Raw genomic sequence first — 23,218 nt, 5'->3', positions numbered from 1 at the left:
CTTTACCATGTAACAACTTACTGGTTCCTCAGTTCTTCCTTTCCCCTGGCTACAAAAAGAAGAAATTTCAGACAGCCTTTGCCATCTCAGTAGGCCACTACTTTGTGTCAGCAACAGATAGGCGACTCTGTGTCCATTCCTGTTTCTTCAGGCCACTCATCTTCTTCCTTGGTTTCCTCTGGTGCAGTCCCTTCAGCCACAGTAGGCCAGGGGTTGGACGTGTCCTCTGTAGATGTGAAAATGTCCTTGGGAAAGCATAAGAGAACCACTCATGTTGGTCCATGAGGAAGGAGTGGGAAATGCTTCTCCATCTAGCCAGACTGGGATTCCTGCACCCTAGAGTGATGTCCCTGATGGACTTGGTCTACTTCTATGGAGATTTCTATTAAAAAGATCAGAAATTAAACATTTATTGTCTTCAGTCTCTGTTACTTTAGGCAGGGATGATTTCTTGGGAGCTCCATATTGAAACGTCAGCACCTGTAATGATGAGTGCTGACACACTGAATAAAAAACAAGATAAAAAATGCAGGGCGGGGCAAGCCCACACTCTTTGAACTTATATATATAAACCAACTCCGTGATTTCCATACCTCAGAGAAAAGGGAAAATTCTGAGAAATGGCAATCTTGAACTTGGTATATGCAAGTCCATTTTTGACCTTTCAGTGTCTGTATTTCTGGACTCACTGAAACAGATTCAGACTTTGCAAATGGTTACCTTTATTGGCCTTAGCTCAAGGCTTAGTTCAGGCTCTTAACTCTTCTCATTCTGAATTTACTGGTAAGGGAAAAAGGAATTCTTCATTTTCTGGAGATTTCCAACACGATGAACAGGAAAATGATTACAAGGGAAAAGTTTATTTTTTTTTCTCCTCAGGTAACTGATTTTGATTCTGAGGAGAGTATTTATTCTTCTTGTCTCATGGAAGAATGTTCTTTTTCTGAAACCATATGTAGAATGAACACGTTGTTTCAGTGGGGAACATAAAAAAAATTAAGATTTCTTACAGTTGAAATTTTCTCAACCTTCTCCTCTTCCTCCTGTTCTTACAATTTTGGACGATGTTTATATTACAGAATGCAACATACCATATGACTTGCAGCTCCTAAAAAGGTGAATAAATTGTGTAAAGTCCCTCAGTCTTACAAAGTTTCATTTTATAATCCCATATCTGGCCCTGCATTTTTTCCCCTTGGTAAATCCTTCTGCAGATAAACATTTAGTAAATGCTAATCCCACCCATCTGATAAGGATAGCAAAGCATTTAATAGATTTGGGAAAAGTATGTGTTCCACTGCCACACTTATTTTAGGATTCTTAATTGTTAGGCTCACGTGTTAAAGTTTTTGCTTGCTATATTTGAGAACATTATTGACAGTTTTCTTCCTCTGAAGGAAAATCTGCTCCAAATACACGTTGCTTCTGTGTCTCAAACATTCTTTGAAGTGTGCTTATGATTCAGTTTAAGCATCTGACAGACCAGCAGCCACAGGATGTGTTATAAAGAGGTTTGCATGGTTAAATCTCAAAATTTACACAAGTGTTAAAGTTGAAGTTTTCAATTCTCTCCTTCATAGGGAGGTTGTTTTTGAACCAGCTGCTGAAGAGGTCTTGAAAAAATGTGATAAGAGGGAGAAACTGACACAAGGGGTGATTCACATTTTTCAACCTTCTTTCTCCAAATTAATGAAAGGTTTCATCCATAACTCAGAATCTTTTTATAAAAAAGCAAAATAACCAACCCAGAAAACTCTTGGCAAGCATGCATGAAAAAATGGTAAGGAGACTCCAAAAAGAAGGTAGACCCTCCCAGAAACCAAGACAAGTCCATATTCCCTCCCACCCTAATAAACCTTTACATCTCTCTGCAAATGTATCTCTCTGTTTATCTCTTTAGCAATAGATAATCTCAGGCAAATGGATTCTGAAAGTGATCCATCAGGGGTACAGATGGAAGAGGGATTCCCTCTCTCCTTTTCAGGTGATTCCTCTTCATCTACCAGATGAAACATATTTTTCCCTGCTGTTCTTCAACATTTACTGACTATTGGGCTCATAAAGCCTGTTCCTCTTTCTCTGACAAAGAAAGGTATTTACTAAAGAGTGTTTCTGGTACTAAAGGTGAAAGAGTCATGGAGACCTTTCCTAGATCATTATTTTCTTAATCAGTTTGTGAAAGTTCCAAAGTTCAAAATGCTTTCCCTTCACAACTTGTTACAATTTATTTCCCCTTTCAGTTTTTGGTGATTCTAGATTTAACTCATTCACTCTAATGGCACTCAGGAAGTTTATACTGTAACGTCAAATGGGCGGAGCCTATGCCTTTTGACAAAATCAAATTATGTTCTCACATTTCAAACAAATGTTCATATCCCTGGAACCACAGGGGTTATACAAGAAGTATTAATGGCAAATCCTTCAGCACAAACTATTTTTATAGTGGTAGTATTCTTTAGGTTTTAGGTCTTAAAGTGAATTTTATAAGTCACAGTAAACACAGTAACTATTACATTTGTAATATTTTGTAAACAACTTACAATATCTCAGCAAGCATTCAAGTTACACACACACACACACACACACACACACACACACACACACACACACACACACACACACACACACACACACAGAGTGTCAGCAGCATTTTATTCATCTAGCTGAGAGTTTTTATATGAGTCCAAGGAGTTCTGTGTTACTTGGTTGTTTAAATATTTATAAAATTGATATCCATATAAATTAATATCACAAAAATAACAGTTGCTATCTCTTTTCCTGCACTAGATGGAGATCATATATTAATACAGTTGAGTTTGCCATTGTGTAAGCTTTAAGATGAAATCTTTTAAAACCTTGTACATAGCATGGTTTTGGAATTATTGATGCAAATATGAACAGGCAATATTTGATGCCTAGATGCGTCAGTAGGAGTTAACTGCAGATGCACCTGGAGGTGTCACTCTGATGTAATGAGTTAAAAGAAGTTTATCATATTCCTGCAGTTTCAGATTTCAAACTTTTTCTAAGGTGTCTGTGTCTGGATTACGCCATCAGTTCTCTGCATTACACTTTGGGTTGTCCACTGTTTCAAACATGTTCACAAATTGCCTAGCTCCAGTGTTAGCCTATTGCAGACTTAAAAGGTAATCACATTTTGTTCTTATTCAAATGACTTGCTTATATTTCCAGAGTGTTTTTCAAAGTGTCAGGAATCTCTAACTTGGATGAGAGATCTCCTTTGCAAATTGAGATTTCAGGAGAACATCCAAAAGTCTTGCTTAATCCCTCACAGGATTGTCCCCCCCCCCCCTTTTTTTTTACACTTTGTTAGTGCCACTAGGCCAATAGACTCTCTTCAGGGGAGACACAAGTTGAAATATAGACTGAATAGGGGAAATTTGGCCAGAGCACCAAGAAACCTCCCCTACTGTATTAGTGTACAGGGACACATTTCATGGTCTTACTTCCTGCTTCCGTTTCGGGCAAGAGTGCAGCTCAGAAAACCAGGGAGATAACAGCAAAATAAAAAATAATGGAAGTTGTAGCGAGTCATGAATCAAGTGAATATGGACTCAACAACACAATTATTAATACAAATGAGATCACTGTGGTGGAAGTGTGCAAGGACATAGAAAATATGCCACAGCCATGTTTCATCCTTCTTATGGCTTTGTCAGCACAGCATAAGTGGACTGTCCCTGTACTGACAAGGCAATAAGAAGGCTGAAACATGCATGCCCACAGCTAGTGGGGTTTGGTTTTATTGGCCTGAATTTGTCCATAGCAGACTTAAAAAAAAAAGTTGTGGGCATTCACAACTGCCATACAGTTGAAACACCTGATGTCCTTAAGAGGTCATTTGCTTATAGTCCATGTGGCTCAAATACAAGAAGTTTATGGAATCACACAGTGGAAACTCTAGCTTGGTTAGATTTGTCTTGTAGTTTTTACTGATTGATTTGTCTGTGTGTCCTTTTTACTCATTGTTTTAGTCTTTCAAGTTTCTTGGTAACAAAACTTATAAGATGTTTACCATCACATCCTTATTCATCCAAACTTCAGACGTTTCATAAGGTCTAGCATGTCTGAATCACATTATCAGTAAGATACCTTAAACTTTGGACTTTCAACTGCACCAAGAGTGTTTGCAAAGTGTCTAGTTCCAGTTACAGCTCATTGCAGGCTATAGGGTATCCACATTTTCCATATTTAGACCACTTGTTTATCTTTGCAGCGTCTTTTTCAAAGTGTCAGGAATCTATGTCTTGGGTGAGAGATCTGTTATATAAGCTAAGATTCCAAGAGAACAGTCAAAAGTCTTTCTTGACTCCCTCACACAGGACTGTGTTACTGGAATGTCAGCTAGACACCTCAGTTCAAAGAGCTCTTCTTCCACAGGAAAAAATAGATCTTATTTAGATCTTTTTCTATGGTTTTCTGCTCAGACTTCGGTCACTGTGAGGGAGTACCTCAGGATTTTCTGTCTCATGGGGTCTATAATTCTCATGATACATCTGCCAAGACTTCACATGACAAAGATACAGCGATATCTGAAATTTCTTTGGTCTCAGCATCAATGTCCATTTCAAATCACAGCTCTAGGGTTTGTCAGAAGAGGAATCTTTGGGTGGAAACAACAGATATCCTTAAAGCCAGGTCTCCCCGTTCTCCTTCCTTGCTGCAAAGCAGTCACTCACCACAGATCCATTGGACTTTTGTTAGGGGACCGTTTCAGGAAGGATAAAAGTGTAGGGGTGTGGGACACCATGGGCAGATGCAAGCACATAAATATCTAGGAGATGCTTGCCCTGACCATTGTACTCAATGCTGTGAAACATCTTTGGCCCCCCAGGACCTTTTCAAAGTGGTTTCACATATTACCACAGTTGTGTGGTACATCAATAAGCAAGAGGGGACTAGGCTATACGGGCTTTGAAGACTAGTCATATTTGCTTGGGATATAGCTTAACAGCACAATCTCACTTTGCAGGCATTCTACATTCCATCGGAGAAATAGTGTGTGACAGACAAACTGAGCAGGACCAGGTCAGACCCTCACAAATGGAAACTAGATCAGGAGGTATTCCAACATTTGATCCATCTGTGGGAATTCCTCAAGCAGACCTTTTTGCCTCCTCTTTGAACAATCAACTGGCAAAAATCTGTTCCAGGACTCTATGCAAGAAAGCCTGAAGTCAGATGGCTTTTCTTTTCTGTGGACAGGAATGTTCATGTACACTTTTCCACCCTTTCCACTGACATCCAGGGTACTTCTGTAGATTCAGAAGGAATCTCCCAGTTTCATTCTGTTGACTTCCTTCTGGCCTAGGCTACTATAATTCTCCTTTCTTTTGTCAATGGCCAGGAGCAATTACCACAAGCTTCCTCACAGGCTGGCTGTACTCATACAAGAACAGGGGTGTTAGACACACTCCAACAGCAATCATTTTCAATTGACTGCCTGAATGATAAGGTCTTAATTCCTTTTAGGCACCTGTTTACTGAGGATGTGCAGCAGGTACTAATGGAGGCAAGAAAGCCAGCTACTAGAAAATCATATATTAGCAAATGGAAAGTTTTCTATTTGGTGCCACTGGCATAACAAGTACCCATCTAGGGCTAGTTCTTCTTTCATTTTACAACATTTGTGTGAGTTACTATCCTATGGCCTTTCTTATTCCTCTATCAAGATTCATTTATTGGCCATTGCAGCATGTCTGTTCATAGATCCTCCTCTTTCAAGATAGCCATATGTCAAAATGTTCTTGAAAGGGGTTTTGCATAAGAGGCCACCAAGTAAACAGGTGGACCCTCCTTGGGATCTTAATTTTCTGTTAGAGAACCTAACACTTGCTCCATTTGAACCGGCTAATCTGGCTGACTTGAGGTTCTTAACATGGAAAACATTTTTACTGATTGCTCTGACCTCAGCAAGAAAGGTATCTAAGTTGCAAGCTCTTATGATGAGTTAACCCCCCTCCCCCATTTTACATAGGAGCAGGATTTATTTGAGGTCTAATCCTTCTTGTGTGCCTAAAGTGGTAACCAAGTTTAAGTTAAGCCAAACTATCCATTTCCCCATTTACTTTACTGAATCTAAAAATGAGGGAGGAAGGATTATCCATTCCTTAGATGTCCACAGATATCTCAGGAACTATCTTGACAAAACTGTATCTCTCAGATCTTCAGATCAATTATTTATTTCTTGTGAATGTAAGAAGAAGGGACAACCTGTGTCAAAACAGGCTATTTCCAAATGGTTGCCTAAGTCTGTTATGTTTTGTTATTTTCACCATAATAAATGTATTCCAAAAAGGATCAAGTACCTCTCTACCAGGGCCGTAGCTTCGTCTATGGCTTTTTGGAAAGGGGTGGATTCCAGAAATATTCTAGAACCTGTTACTTGGTCCTCTGTACCTACTTTTAAAAAGTACTGTAAGCTTGATTATTTTCTCAGTCCAGATCAAGATTTGCTAGGACCATTTTCCATGGGTTCCTGGACTCTTCTCCTTCCACCTCTTGCTAGATATGGTAATCTAATCATGTAGCTAAGGCTACTGTATCAGTGATCAATATGATGAACAGAGTACAGTTTTACAGCTACCTCAGCACTATTTTATAAAAAAGCAACATAAAAAGACACAGCAAGCTGATGGCAAGCAGATTTTAAAAAAGTACAGCAAAAGGTCTCCAATAAGAAGGCAGGAGCTTCCCAGAAACAAAAATAGTACAAGTTTGAATAACTGTCTAAAAAATGTCCTCCCCATCCTCACCCTGGAAAAAGTTTAAATCTTCCCTCAAGGCTTGCTTTCCATTTCTCTATTTAGCAACAGGCAACAGTGGTTCTCTCTTCTTTTGCAAAAGGCCAAGGGCAAATATCACAAGCTTCCACACAGAATGGACCTACCTCCACAGGACAGGAGAGCATTTGATACATGTGATATCAAAACAACTTCAAGTAACTGCCTGAATAATAGAATTTTAATATCTTTTATGCATTTATTTTCTGACGATGTCACAGTCGGTATAAGCTGTGATAGTCTACCCATACAGCTAAGACTACTACTGCAGTGATCAAATGATGACCATAGTACAGTTGTGTAAACTTACCATAAAATTAAATGTTAAAATGATCACTGCTGCAGTAACCACTCCCTTCCTTCGCTCCCCTTATTTTTGTGTGTTTTTGTTGCTATGGCAAGGACTTTAATTTTTATTCTCCTAGCACTGATTTCTTTCTAGGTGCAATCCTCTCTGTCTCGTTTGGCATGAAAGCTCTGAAGGACTTGATGTCCATACCATTGGTTTTCTCAGCTCTGCTTGAGCTGATAATGGTTTGGGTACATCGAAGGTGCTCTTAAGATCTAGAAGCTGTCCAGCTGTTATATAACTCATATAGTGAAGACTACTATTACAGGGATCATTCAAACAACTACTGTTACAAGTTTACTTATATAACTGAAATGAATTGAATTGTACATTATGGAGCATTTCTCCCTGGGCCTCCACTGAAAAGGATTTCTGTGGCCCAGTTTGACCTTCCTGGTAAACGCGAATAAATAAATAAAATGTAAGGGCTAAAAACAACCATGGGAATGTAAGGCTAGACATCTTACAATCCTCATAGAACAATAGCTTAGTAAGTACCTATGAACCTGTCAGCCTATGAGAAGGATGCCACCAGTCTTTCACACTGAAGTCTTTACTGGATATAATATGTACCAACAAAGCATAAACACTGAATACACAACAGACTATATTTGCTCACAGCTTTATGGGAACTTGACTCAGCTCTAGTAAATAAAACTACTTGATCAAGATTTTTTTCTGTTTTCATAGCAGTTTCTTTTTTTTTAAATCACTTAAAATGTGATTACAAAAGATTGGAAATGCATTTACACATAATGTAATAAGAACTGAAAACACCAATGCAAATAAATATTTATTCTTTTTTTAAATTCTCTGTGCTTTCTAAAATCATAAAAAAATGTAATTATGTTTTAGGTGGAGTAAAACATTTGGTTTTAAAACACAGGAAGCTTTTTGAGAGCAGTCAGCCTAAACCAAGCTCTGTGAAAACTAAAGAGCATCAACTTCCACGAGCACAACCTGGAGAGAAGAGTAAAACAGGTACATAGACACTATGAACAAGAACATAAGGTGTACTTGAAAATATTTATCAGGTCACTGTTATACTTTTTTAATACAATCTTAGATGTGAAAATAATGCTTTACTTATTATAGTAAGTTATGCTTGTCTAAAAGTTCAAGATATTAAAATTTATGCCTATAAAGAAAAACAAATCATGACATGTTTTGCCTTGGGCTCACATGGGTCATGTGATATAGGAAGGGTTATTTCATTTTAGTGGCTTCTTTATGTTGCTGTAATGCAGCCTTGTTTTTAACAGCAGACTTTGCACTACATGCAAGTTATAGCAGTTTACTGAACTACTACCAGTGGAGAAGCTCATTATAGTGGCACAGCCCTTCTCCTTGTTTAGTATTCTTACTCCTGCAGTTTTGAAATTCATTGTTATCATTTTCTGTACTCCATATTATAAAATTACAACTTAAAGGGAAAAATCTATTTGTCTTTTGCATTTGCTCACACCACATCAACTTGCATATGCTAATTTTTTCACCATCCTGATGACTTTTCATTGGTGTCTATCTAGCTTTTCACAGAACATCCAGATTGATCCTCATATTTTGGTCTCTTCCTTATAAAATTTGTGGTTTTCTGGCAAATCATTGAATACTGAAGTCACTAAATAGTACCAGATATCTGAGTTTCAGACTCCATGCCCATCAGAAAATGTATGGTACTATAATACCTATTATTCTGTCAGCTTTCTAAGTTTATAAGAGCAATATTTAAAAGTTTTCCCTATTTTGGGGCCTATATCTCTCATTACTTTTGGCTTTTTCCAGAATTATCGCACTAAGAGGTTGAGAGGCATGCTGAAGTCTATGATCAGCATAACAGTATATTCCATAATCTTGCCCCATTCTCTCACCATACGTTTAGAAAGTATATCAAAATAAATGGAACATTAAAATAAACATAAGAGCTGAAGTTGTCAATTTACATTCATTCCTCAACAGTTGGGTTCAGATCCGACCGTCAGATCGTACTCGGCTGTCATTTTAGCTGGTGGCCACTAGCAAACTCTGAAGCTCCCCCTTACCCATAATGCACTATTCCCAATACCCCTCAGATCTCGTTTGCTGCTTTCACGTTTGGACATGGTCACTCTGAGTTCTCAAGCTAGTTAGTGTTTTTTGTGAGATAAGTCAAACTTTTTCTGGTTACTTGTTACTCTGTAGTTATTAAATTAAAATGTTCTAGTTTTTGTGTTATACTTCCCTTTCTTACACAATTTGCTGTATTTCTTAGTCGGTATGTCTTTTGTGGTCTTTCTTACACTTCAGATGTATTTTTCAGGACCATTGTTGGTATTTTTTTTTCTTAACTTTTATACTGATATGTATGCATATATACATATATATGGGTCCCCTACACATCATGGAATCATCACTTACCCAAAACCCACATGAACGAGCTGAAAACACCGACAGGAACAAAACACTGACCGCTCGGAACACCAACTGTGAACTAACGGTAAGTAACTGCTCGGCCAGCATGTTGACCTTTGCCCCTTACCTCCATGGCAGTGAGATCCTGGAGTTGGAATATTTAGTTGGGGGGGTGTGGGGGGCACAACCCCCCATGTGGGCGTGTTGTCTTTTGTTCTGATGTACTGTTCTTCTTGGTTGTCCAACGGCTTACTTACCATTAGTTCCCAGTCAGTGTTCTGAACGGTCGATGTTTTGTTCTTGTCGGTATTCTTGGCTTGTTCATGTGGGTTTCGGGTAAGTGGCAATTCGGTGATGTGTAGGGGATGCATATATATATATATATATATATATATATATATATATATATATATATATATATATATATGTATATATACACACACACACACATATATATATATATATATATATATATATATATATATATATATATATATGGGTCTACCTGATAACACCGATACGCCAAAACACCGACAACCAAATAACCGACACGACAAAACCGAAAGTTCAAAAACACGAAACTTCACATGCCCGACAAACCACAATCCTGACAATCAACAAAACAAATAACTTTCCCGAAAAATACACACACAACACAAGCACACCAAAAACCTTACAAACTTACACTAAACCTTACATACACAACTATATATGCACTAATCTTAACCCAAACCCTAACCCTAAGGTCCATCACTATCGCACACTTACCTTACCCGCACCCTAACCCTAACTCACTTAATCCGCCCCTAACCCTTAAGTCTTTCACTATCACACACTTACCTTAACTGCACCCTAACCCTAACTCACTTAACCCACCCCTAAACCTAATGTCCATCACTATCGTACAATTACCACACCCGCACCCTACCCTAACGTCCATCACTATCACACACTTACCTTATCCACACCCTGACCCTAACTTCCGTCCCTATCGCACACTTACCTTAACATGTCGGTGTTCTACATACACGTGTGTGTGTGTGTGTGTGTGTGTGTGTGTGTGTGTGTGTGTGTATGTGTATTTAAAAAAAAGTTTTACTTCTTGCTTGTACTTTTCTCTTTACTGTATAGGATGTCTGTCAAAGGGTCCACCTGGGTTCTGTAGATTGTAAAATCTGTAAGGCTTTTAGTCCTCATGCTATAGTGGATAGAAAGCTCAAGCTTATTCTGAAAGGATTATTACTCTCTTATATTTCAGAAGTTCTACCTAGGGCTCAACCCCCCAAACTAAAACTTAAAGAGCCATCTTCTAAGCCTTCTGGTCCTTCCAGATTTTTGACTCCCTCATCTGATCTGACCATGTTACCACCAAGGAAAAAGCACAGGAAAACAGATCCAAAGATGGCTCCTACCCAGCTGGTATCAGATAGTAAAACGGCTGGGTAGGAGCCAGCTGGGTAGGAGCCTGCTGGTGTCAGATAGTAAAATGGCTTCATTGGGTCCCAGTCTCTCAGATCTGAAACCATTACCAAGAACTTCCTATTCTCCTTGTATAGATCTGGTACCATCTAGAGTAACTTGCCCTTACCTGGAGTCCTGCTGGCACTCTAGATCACCATCAGTGACATCATCTCATTCTTCCAGAAATCTCTCATTTCAAATACAGATGGGAGTTCCCTTGGCTTCTACAGGTCAGGAAGCCCTTATTGGCACTACACCACCAATCTCAGCTCATTCTCTGATCCAACCTATTGTTTTGGAGCCCTTTGATCAGAGCCTTCCCTGACCATCTACATTGGATCCAAAGATCATAGTATCTTCAGATCCGAGGCATTTCTAACTGCACTGGCTCTGATGGTTTCAGATCTGGATGACTCTTGGAGCCAAAGCATCCCTGTCAGATCTGAGGTGTTAGAGTTGACTCCAAAGTTGTCAGAGCCATCTCTAACCCTCGGAGCTTTGGCATTGTATAGCTCACCTCCGACCTCTCTCTCGGGTAGATTGCCTTCAGGGAAGGGGGAGCAGATGGGTCAGAAGCTTGGCTTCTTGGCTCCATTGACTTCCTTCAACCCAGAGCATTCTGCCTTTGAACTGGTAGAAAGAGTGTTCTCTGCTTCTGCAGGATGGACAGTTCTTCCCCCCTTGGATCTCCCCTCTAGATCCCATATGTATCTGCACCTTGAGTCTCATCATTCTGCTCCACAGAGACAGCCAGCCCAAAGTTGTCAGGCTACCCAGCATAGTATTACTGTTTCTTCCAATACTTCTCCAGAACACCCCACCTAGGAATTCTCTAGGAAAAGAGGAAGTGCAAGAGGAGATGCTTGGACTCCCCTCAGGAGTCCTTCACTGAAAATACAGATTTTGATGGTGGGGAAGGGTCCCCAAGATCTCAAGATGTCTTATTTGCAAAAAAAAAAAAACAAAAAAAAAAACAAGTAATCTCCATGGTATCCCCGAAGTCTCAAAGCAACCCACTAAACAAGTATAGTGGGTCCAAAAACAAACCAGTTTAAGAAACTTCTCTGTGTGGGAGATTTTCGGTCCATATATCTGTAGTTAATCACTGTATATTAATCAGATAAGAAAATAGTAGTAGAAGTAGCAAACTTAAACTCATCTTAAGTAAAAAAATAAAATAAAAAATATATAATTGTACAGAACTACTAACTATTCGAAAGTAATCCATGCAAGGCAGGCAGTCTGTTTCCAGTCAAAAATCCTTTATTAAGTACACAGGCAAGCGATCCAAGTAAAAAAAAATAGAGTAATAGTTTCCTCACACACTTTCTACATATATATATATATATATATATATATATATATATATATATATATATATATATATTGCATTTTTTTGAGTTTATGAATTCTAAGAACCTTTGTGCTAAAGCTAAAAACACAGCATCAATGGGACCGGATGGTGTCCCGGGCTGTGTGCTACATGAACTCCAAGAGGAACTAAACCCACACATAAGGCTGCTGTTTAATCTTAGCCTTACCACAGGATACGTACCCAAAGAGTGGCGTACGGCAACAGTGGTCCCACTTCACAAAGGCGGTGCTTCTACGGACCCTGGAAATTACCGCCCCATAAGCCTGATGAGCCTGGTCTGCAAAGCTATGGAGAGCATCATTATGGAACTCATAAACAAAGACATTGGGGACCTACAAACATTGGATCCTACCCAATTTGGCTTTGTCAAGGGCAGATCCTGTCTTCTGAACTTGGTCGACTTTTTTGAAACAGTCACTAAGGCCATTGATGAGGGTAAGGCAGTTCACACAGCCTACCTTGACCTTGCAAAAGCCTTTGACACAATACCCCACTCGGGCATCATAGACAAACTCACCAGCTTAAATGTAAACCCATATGTCACAAGATGGGTTGCAAACTGGCTCAAGGACAGAACCCACAGGGTCAGAGTTGCTGGAGCTATGTCAGACTCTAAGCCAGTCACAAGCGGTGTCCCACAGGGCTCAGTCCTGGGACCCCTCTTGTTCGGCATTTATTTTTCCGAGGTACAGGCAAACATAGGAGGATTGTGGCTGACAAAGTTCGCAGATGACTGCAAACTGGGCGCCATAATTGATACTCCAGCGGACACAAACATCCTTCAGAGAGGCCTCATAGAAACGGATAATTGGTGCCAGAGCCATGGCCTTAAGCTAAACACCAAAAAATGTATAGTCATCCCCTTTGGGAAAAACAAGGTACCGACAAATTACCACATAGGCGGTAATCCATTAAGTACGGAAGAGGTAATCAGGGACCTAGGGACCCAGGTTGACAGTAACCTCTCATTTGACACTCACATTGCCAAAGTGGTTAGGAAGACCTTCTATATTGCCCACCTTATCATGAAGGGTTTCACATCTAGATCAAGAGAGGTCATTGTGCCCCTGTACTCTTCTCTTATCAGGCCAATGATTGAGTACAATGCCCCATTTCGGATGTATCTCACCCGACACCTGCAGCAGTTGGAAAGACCCCAAAAGTTCCTCACCAAGAGGATAAAGGGTCTTAAACATATGTCATATGCTGCCCGACTGAAAAACTCCAGCTCTATTCAGTCGCATACCGCCTACTCAGAGGTGATCTGTGCCTGACGTACAAGGCCATGTCCAATCCTGAATTAATGGACATGCTCCACCTCAGAAAATCCAAATCCATCAGAGCCACGAGAACAAGTGACTTAAACCTCAACACAGAAATAAATAGAACGTGCTGGAGGGACAGATTCATAACCCAGAGGCTCCCTACACTCTGGAACAGAATCCCAGTCCATGTTAGGCAGAGCCCCTCACTGACTCTATTCAAGAGAAATCTCGACGAGTGGATGGGAGATCGTAGGTTTACCCCGGGGGTCATCTCTTTGTCACTACTAGACAGAAGCATAGTAAACTATACCCTAAAAGGGCATAGTATTCTCATCCTAAGGGGTGGTGTAAGCCACATACACTCTGGCTAGGCTTATAAATGCCCTAGGGCAGATAGCCTAGTACGAACCTATGAACCTATGAACCTATATATATATATATATATATATATATATACTTTTTATCACGCAAGGGAGTGGCTTATTGTGCTGTAAAACAAAGTGTTATTAGTACACATGTTAAATTCACATCCCTTCTCCCATCAGTGTGACAATTGAGCTGGTCCTGCCCTATGTAGTAGCTGTCATAATAATATAGCCCTTATGTACTTCAAATAAACTTTATAATTGTGTGGTACCTCTTATTTAACCAGATTATTAAGTAGATTATTAAGTCCAATGCCAATAACACTTTGTTTTACAGAACAATAAACCACTCCCTTGCCTGATAAAAAGTATATATATATATTTAAAAAGCTTGTAAGGAAACTATTGCTCTATTTTTGTTTTACTTGGATCGCTTGTCTGTGTCTGTGTAAAGGATTTTCGACTGGAAACAGACTGCCTGCCTTGCTTGGATTACTTTTGAATACTTAGTAATTCTGTACAATTATATATTTTTTATTATTTCATTTTTACTTAAGACGAGTTTAAGTTCGCTACTTCTACTACTATTTTCTTATCTGATTAATATACAGTGATTAACTAGAGATATATGGACTGAAAATCTTCCACACGGAGAAGATGTCTTATTTGGAGACAATCTAGAAATCTTTAAGCAAAGGGGTGGCTGTATTCCTGGAGGATCTCATTGAATTGATCTCTAGGTGTGTGTGGAAGGAACCAGACAAAGTTGAGCCAGTCTGTAAGAGACCAGACCAGATTTTGGCACCACCTTCAGGAAAAGAATTTTGGAGCAAGAGAGTTCCCATAGATGCTATGGTCGTGGTGGCAGCCACCAAGAAAGAAATCACAGAGCAAAGTTCTTCTTTCCATCCCCCCTAACAAGGAGTCTAAGGTAATGACCAGATTTGGGAAGTGTGTGTATGCATCAGCAACATTTGCAGATCACTTAATTATTTGGTACACTTCACGGGACTACAGTGGATCTGATTAAACAACTTTCACACTCCCTGTCGGGGACCAGTACTTCTGAGATTCAGGCATCTGTGGCCTTGCAGTTGGCTACCCTTTAATCGATTATTAACTCATCCATGAGGCTTATCTCCCATGCGGCTGAAGGTACCTCAAGGGGGGTGGGTTCAGGCATTTCTATTAGGAGGCATTCCTGAATGCACTTATGTGACTTTGTGGAGCCCTTCAAGTCTTCTTTCATCTCTGCTCCCTTTGATGGAAGTTAAGGACATTGTCCAGGTGCAAGCAAGATGGAAATACCCTCTCTGCAGTGGGTGTACATTTTTTGACTCCTCAAAAGACCTTTTCCTGAACTCAATGAGGATGTCAGAAAAGTGGTTCAGGAAGTCCCAGGGTCCTTTCCAAGATCTACGTGGAGATAGTTCCCCCAGGGCCAGAGGGAGGAATCATGAATTGAAGATGCCACCCATGCAGCAGAAGAGGCTTGCAGAACCAGGGGTCCAGAGATTCCTTCTCCTACAGACCCTACCAGAGTTTCTGAAAAAAGGTCCAATTGTCCTTCTGTGGAGGCAATTGGGGGTCATTTATCCCTGCATTTTTTTTTAATTTCTCCAAATCTTTTGGGTTTCTAATACTATGACAGGAATGGACCCCATTCCTAAGTCAAAGTATGATTAAAGTTCATGGAATTACTATTGTTTCAGTCTTTGATGTAAGCCAAAAGTGCTCTTTGCAGCACTCACAATGTGCCCATTAATGACTCCTACAATTCATACCGGGTTACGTGGATTGGTAACATATCTAAATACGATTGTAGATTTTTTTTTATAAGAACCGTTGCTCCAACTACTATTGGAACTGTCTGGATATCTTTCTTTCACATGCTCTTGTTTCTGCCTGCAGATCCTGATATTTTATGACTTTTGTGCCTCTCTGTATGCAAGACACTATAGTCACTGGGTGTAGTGATTTAAATGATCAATGCTACTTTTGTCTTCTTTTCTTAGACCACTAAATCCAGTTTTCTAGCATCTATCTTTTGAACTGTTGGTAATGGGTGATCTCATGTGATATAAACTTCATCATTTTCTATGATGCTTTGTAACTCATGTTTCAGTGTTTTTTAGCCACTTCATTACCATAATGTTTGCGCATTCCCTAGTGTAACAGTCTTGCCACATTATTATGCCTTTCAGTATACCATCCTTCTGCCATTAGTATGTCACAACCAGCAACAAGGTGTGCGACTGTTTCCAATTCGATTTTACAAAACCTACATTTGTCTGTTTCTCCCATGTTCGATGGACTTTGTAAACCAGTGTGTACATAGCCTACTATCTTGGGCTGCCAGTATTAACCTTTCATCTCTTGGTTTGAATTTGCCTCTTCTTAACCAGTCCTGCATTCGTTCCTGATCAACATGAGGTTCTTCCAGAAGTTTCTATACTTGCAACTATACTTATGTTTTTTCCACACTTCTTGCCTTCTCATCTGGTCCTTCACCTTATATTCTTTCTTTTGTTTTTTGGCAAATTCAGTTGATGCCTGACTTTTATCTACTTCTGGTTTGATTTCCATTACTGCTTGATGCTGATATGCTTCTGCTAAATTAAGCAGACAAGTCATCTTAGATTATGCTCCTCATGTTTCAAAACTTTCACTACATTTGGGTCTTGTAAGGTCAGCAAATATGTGTGTAGTCCCACAATTGCAGATCTATACATGTAATCAGTTTCAAGGAGGCCCATCCCTCCTTCGGAATGGGGAATATATATTCTTGGTATACACTGATTTTTATAAATCATTTGGTGAGCATGAAGCATCCTTCTTGTTTTCCTATCTAATCTAGCCAACACATTTTGGGGCCAATCCATCACTCCAAAACTGTAAGTTAGGACAGTAAGAGCAAATTGGTTTATAGCTTGGATTTTGTTCCTAGATGTCAATGCTGTTTTCAGAATTAATTTAAGTCTTCTAAAGTAATCCTTACTAAGTTTTATTTGCATTTGTTCATGTTTTATTGTTGATCCTTCATCAATTCCCAAATATTTATACACTCCCTTTTGCTTAAGTTCTTTTATATCACATTCTTGTCTCAAACTGATGTTTTCCTGGTGTTGCAGTTTTCCTGCTTTAAAGGTTATTTGCACACTTCTCAAGACCAAATGACATTCTTATATCATCTGAAAAACTTTTGACAACCATGCAGCAGAAGAGTCTCGCAGAACCAGGGGTCCAAAAATTCCTTCTCCTACAGACCCTGAGAGCCAGAGAGCCTGGCTAGATGTTACACAAGATACAGAGGTTGTAGAGGATTATTTCCAGAGGTTATATTATTCCCTTTTGCCTACCACCTCCACCTGTTTTCAAAATGCCCGATGTTCCACCCAGTCAGAGGAAAGCAGCAGCACTAGAAATACAAAAGCTGCTAGAAAAAGAGAGTCATCCAAGTGGTCCCGCCAGACCAGATAGAATCCAGTACTTATTTAAGCTTCTTTTTAGTGCCAAAGAAAACAGTGGACTGGAGACCAATTTTGGATCTCAGCACTCTGAACAAATCAGTTCTGGAAACAAAGTTACAGATGATCATGGATCAGTCTGTTCTGCCATTTTTACATAAGGATGACTGGATGTGCTCAATAGACCTTCAGGATGCATACTATCACATAAAAATGAACAAACAGTCCAGAAGGTATTTACACTTCTGACTGGGAGCCAGTCATTATCAGTTCAGAGCACTGCCGTTTGGCCTCCCTACAACCCCCAGGGTGTTCACCAAATGCATGGCAGTAGTAGCAGCTCACTTGAGACTGCAGGCATACCAAGTGTTTCCATTCTTGGATGACTGGCTTATTACTGCCTCGACCAGGCATCTACTGATAACAGCTCAAGAAAGACCAGATACTCCAGACTTGCTCCTATCTAGGAATAACCATAAATTACAACAAATCTCAGTTACAACCATGTCAGACATTGGAGTTCATAGGATCGATTTTCAACGTAGTATCAATAACAGCTTCTTTCCTCTTTCAAGAGTACAGACTATCAGATTCCAGGTCAGAAAGATAATTCAAAATTCCACAATCTCAGACCAATTGATTCTACAAGTTTTGGTATCAATGTCTGCACCTATGGTTCTACTTAATTTAGTAAGACTTCACATGAGAATTCTTCAATGGATGTTAATGCTATGGTCTGTTCTTTATCAGAAAATGTTTGCCCAGATAAAGACTACGCAGGCATGCAAAAGATGCCTTTGGTGGTGGGTTTGATCAGATACTGCAAGGCCGTCCTTTCATCCTCCCTTTGGTCAAGGCCATAGTGACCATGGACCCTTCCCAGATTGGAGGGGTGGGGCATTTCCTGGGGAAATCAGTCCAAGGGAGTTGGTCCCCCAAAGAGGCCAACATGCATATCAATGTCCTGGAAATGTAAGTGGTGCTATTAGTGTTGTAGGCCTTCCAAGACTCTCTCCCTTTCAGGACAATTGTGATTCAGACCGACAATATGTCAGTGGTTTGGTATATCAACAAAAAAGGAGGAAGCAGTTCTTACCCCTTGTGCTGAGAAGCTGTAAGAGTATGGCAATGCACAATCTCATCTGATTTCTGATGGCAATGCACATACTGGTGAAACCCAACATGATAGCAGACAAATCGAGCAGGTCCATTTTACTACTTCACGAGTGGTCTCTCAACATGAAGGTGGTAGAAATGATTTTTTGCCAATGGGCCAGCCTTGCTGTGACCTCTTTGCATCTCTCCTAAACAACAAGTGCAGCAGCATCTTTGCCCTAATCCCCCTACTGGTGAAATCACCAAGAGATGGTCTACTGCACAATTGGCATCCTGGTCTCCTCTATGCGTATCCTCCAACTCCCTTGATCCCCAAATTTCTGCAGAAATCTTTCCAGTTGAAGAGCAAAGTCATTCTCATTGCACCCTACTGGCCTCAACAGATTTGGTTCACCTTTCTTTGGCCCCATTTTATCTACCAACCTTGGATTCTGAATCCAGTTCGAGACCACCTGTCTCACCTGACAGGCATAATTCATCCAGATATCTCAAACCTAAAGCTGACAGCATGGTTTTTCTACTTCCATTGATAGCCAGACAGCATATGCTCTCTTCTCCAGTCTATCATATACTTCTGTCTTCTCACAACGCTTCCACAAAAAAAAATTACATAAGTAAATGGAAAATGTTTGTTTTTTTGGGCACAACAGAGACATATTGACCAATTTTCTGCTCCTGTGCATAGTGTACTTGAATTTTTGGCAATCATTTTCAACAAAGGAGCTAGCTCCTCAACTGTTAAACTAACTGTCATCTCTAATTTTACCATATGAATTGAGAATTCCTCCCTGGCTTCATCAAAACTTTGTAAGGCCATCTTGAAGGGTACCCTTCTTTTGAGATCTCCTTATAAGAAGCCATCTCCTCTGGGGGACCTAAATTTAGTACTATATGCCGTAACTCATTCCCCATTTGAACCAGCAGCTAAATGTGATCTAAAGTTTCTGACCTGGAAAACTATAGTTTTGGTAATCATAACCTTTGCTAGCAGGATTTTAGAACTCCAAGCATTGTCTTCTAAACCTCCCTACTTGATTTTTCATAGGCACAGGGTGACATTATGAACTAATCCTTCTTTCCTTCCTAAGGTGATGTCAGAATCAAATATCAATCAATCCATTAATCTGCCAATTTTCTTTCCAAATTTTATAACAAAGGTTCACATATCTTACACCTATTGGAATTTAACAGACAATTGCTTTTTTACTTACATAGAACAAAAATACATCAGAAAAACAGATCAATTATTTGTATCCCTTGTGGATTCTAAATTGGGTAAGCCAGTTATAAAGGTAACTCTGGCAAGATGGCTTATGGATTTTATATCATTTATCTACAGCAAGCTGGGTCTGACTTTGCCAAAACCTTTAAGAGTCCATTCAACCAGATCCCTGGCAACATATTCAATATTTTTACCTAGGGCTTCAGTGGATGACATATACTCATTATAAATTGGATTTGGTCTCGAGGGGAAGAGCAGCACTTTGACTCAACTGTGCTCAGGAACATCGTTCTATAGAGTCCACCTGGGATTTCAGGAAGCTGGGGACTCTGTCCCAACTGTTGAGGAATAAATGAAAATTGGCAACTTCCGATAACATAGTTATGTATTCACCGTAACATTCCATCTGTGTTGTTCATTTTCATTCTTCCTCAACTCCCCTCCCACCAACCCCTTTCTTTTTTCAACTAATGTCTTCCGGAAGAGCAAGACCTTGTAACGACACCACTGTGACTTAAGTTGAGCTCCAGATATTGTCTTCTTCTTCTGGGATTATTACTATAATAGTGTTGCTTACATTATGTAAAACAGCAAACAAGATTTGAGTGGTGTTGGGGGGGGGGGTGTTCTACTTCTAAATTTCAAACTTTCAAAATGTCGACTTTCATATGGTCGAGACCATAAGATCGAAGTTTTGAAACTTCAAACCATTTAAATGGAGATTGCAGTACACCATTTTCCTCACTGTAGTGTGATATCAGAGTTGGCATATTTAATTAGCAGGGGTGTGGGGAGCTGAGGGCTTGCTTCCCTGCAAAAATGAAAAAAAAAAGTTTTTTGTTTTTATTTATTTTTTTTATTTAAATTTCAAAGTTTCAAAACTTCAATCTTATGAAAAAAAGTTGACTTTTTGAAAGTTTGAAATTTAGACGTAGACCCATGCATTAATGGTAAGAAAGGAGCTCAAGAGTTTGCTAGTGGCCATGAACTAAAATAATGGCCGAATCGGATCCGAGGGTTGGATCCAAACCCAACTGTTGAGCAAAAATAAAAATGGACAACAAAGACAGAACTTTATGGTGAGTACTTAACTTCTTTTCTTAAGCTTTAATAAATAAAAGTGCAACACTTTGTTTCCAGTCTGTGGCCAGTAAAAACTATATATTTTCAGTGAAATTGTTAAAGTTCTATTTCTGCAGCCTTTAGCTTTTGTGATATTGCTTAAAAGGAGGCTGACATTCCCTTTAATTCTTCATTTTATTAAATTAATTTACGTATGTCATTGATGTGTCTTTATACAATAGTTTATTAGAGTGAGGGGTTAAGGGAGGCTCCTCTTAGATACAGAAATTATAGTTTGGTGCAGCCTTAACATTAATCATATTATCTCTGGTGAATGACTATTTCACTGTAATTTACAGACATTTTTTAGGCAGTTTTCTAAGAAGGCAATAAAAGTGACATGTGCTAAGCAAGGAAATTTCTCACTATCTCTGATATTTCAGTTGTTTAATGTTCAGTTTTGAGAAAGGATACTCAAATACAAAAGCAATTGACTTTTAGTCTTTCCACCAATGTTCAGTAAAAATTGTCTTGTTTAATTGTTGACATTTGTAGATCAACTTGTCATTTGGCTTTTAACTATAGGTGAATGCTTTAATGCCATTCTATTTTATTTGAATTATTTTATTCCTTATTTTATAAAGTAGAACAGTATATATGAATTAATTTAGATGAAAAACATTTGACTGCACCCATAACTTCTACAGAGTGATAATTATGTGGGTAACATCTTTGCTCAGACACAGCTGTGGTTGTTTTATAACTCTAATAAACTCCTGCAAGATATTCATTACAATGTAAAGCCAACGTGGATCTTAACTTGTTTGCTCTAGACTTACATAGGAATTTCATCTTCTGTTACTTACTCGAGTCTACCTCTGTTCTTTATAACTTGCCATTTTATCTTGTATAAACGTTCCATCTAACTGTTAATTTTTAATTTGAACAGTCTTGAATTTATTTAATTTTTAATTTGCACATTCTTTAATTTATGCAATTTTTCACATATTTCAGAATTTTTCTCCTCGGTCTCCACTGAAAATAGGTCTTTGGTTCAGTTGGACTAATGTGGTTAACAAATGACAAATAAATAAATAAATATTCGGATACACTTTTCAAAGTAAAATCATGGGTCTACATATAAACACATCGGCTAGATTCCTTTCATCTTCTATATTAGTCGGAAGTCAATAGCTTTATTTTCTGGTACACAAAAAGGTGTGTGACAGTGTACAAGTCTAAGTTGGTATTTGACTGCATTCACATTTTCACAATATTAGCTTCATCCCTGCTTTCTCATTTTTTTCTGTTTATTGTCTGTTCCTAGTGCACCGTTATGAAATTGATATAGTATGGCTATGGGATGTTTGATGAGATGACAGTACAATTGTCTTAAGCCTGACGCATAGTTGAAATGCTTTTTGTGGTTAGTAATCTCTTTTCAGGGGAGACCCTAGGTGATATTTATACTACTAGAGGAAATTTGGCCAGGGGATCTGGGAGCTTTCCCAACTCTTTGGAGCTAGATGGCACAGGAAGGGTCCTACAGCAGGAAGGAAAAGGCAGCAGCATGAAGGAAGACAGAAGCTGTGGAGAGTTTGGTGGAGGAAAGTGAGAATTTGGAGAAAAGGTTTGTTACATTCTGAAGCTCCATATTGAACAAAGACATGTGTGTGGTGGATTTTACAGGTGAGCAGCATTTAGCTGTCTTCGTGAAGAAGGAAGAAGGTGACTTTGTTGAAGTGGTGCAGATAAAAGAATTGGCATCAGGTGGGCTTGCAGATGTAATTGAGCAGGATGAACCAGGTGTCAGTTCTTCTGTTTCATGGAGTGAAATAACTTTTTCATAAGTGCAGAGGATGCTAATAAAGAAAAAGGAACCAGGTGATGCGGCAGAATAAAATGCAGCACTTAAAACTTGTGCAGCAGTGACAGCAAGGAAAAGGAGAGAGTAGCAACAATATGTAAGTAAAATTGTTTTTAAAAAGGAAAGACCCAACTGTGAGAATAAGAACGAAAAAAAGACACTGTAATAGGTAATATGTATGGGACAATTTGGTAACTGTTCTGGGTTTTAAAGCTCAAACAAATAGGTCTTTTGTACATATTGAGACAAGAGACTTTTTGTGACTTAACTTTTGAAACTGATGATGACATTTCTGAAATAGTTTTAACAAAAATGCACATTTATCCATGGAATAATTATTTGTTTTCTGGTAGTAACCTGAAGATTAAAAAATGTTGCTTCACAGTTTAGAACTTATGAACTGAAAGACTATGTTAAAAATGTATGCAGGGTCTGTGCGAAACTGTTGGTAATGTTGCGAAAGTTAGAGATGAGA

At 39.1% G+C, this 23,218-nt stretch overlaps 1 protein-coding gene across 1 annotated transcript in view; it reads left to right on the top strand.

The window, feature by feature from the left end:
* Positions 1 to 23,218, top strand: part of CFAP92 (cilia and flagella associated protein 92 (putative)) — a 1,173,156-nt gene that overhangs the window by 171,738 nt on the left and 978,200 nt on the right. Inside the window, exon 5 of the mRNA XM_044078084.1 lies at positions 8,008 to 8,133. Coding sequence (XP_043934019.1) covers positions 8,008 to 8,133 — 126 coding nt within the window. The remainder of the gene's footprint in view (positions 1 to 8,007; positions 8,134 to 23,218) is intronic.

Source organism: Protopterus annectens, chromosome 7.part0 (genome assembly GCF_019279795.1).
Source record: "Protopterus annectens isolate FY-2018-M chromosome 7.part0, PAN1.0, whole genome shotgun sequence".
Taxonomy (NCBI): domain Eukaryota; kingdom Metazoa; phylum Chordata; order Ceratodontiformes; family Protopteridae; genus Protopterus; species Protopterus annectens.
The sequence above is the reverse complement of the archived record's forward strand: the minus strand, read 5'-3'. Positions and strand labels throughout refer to the sequence as shown.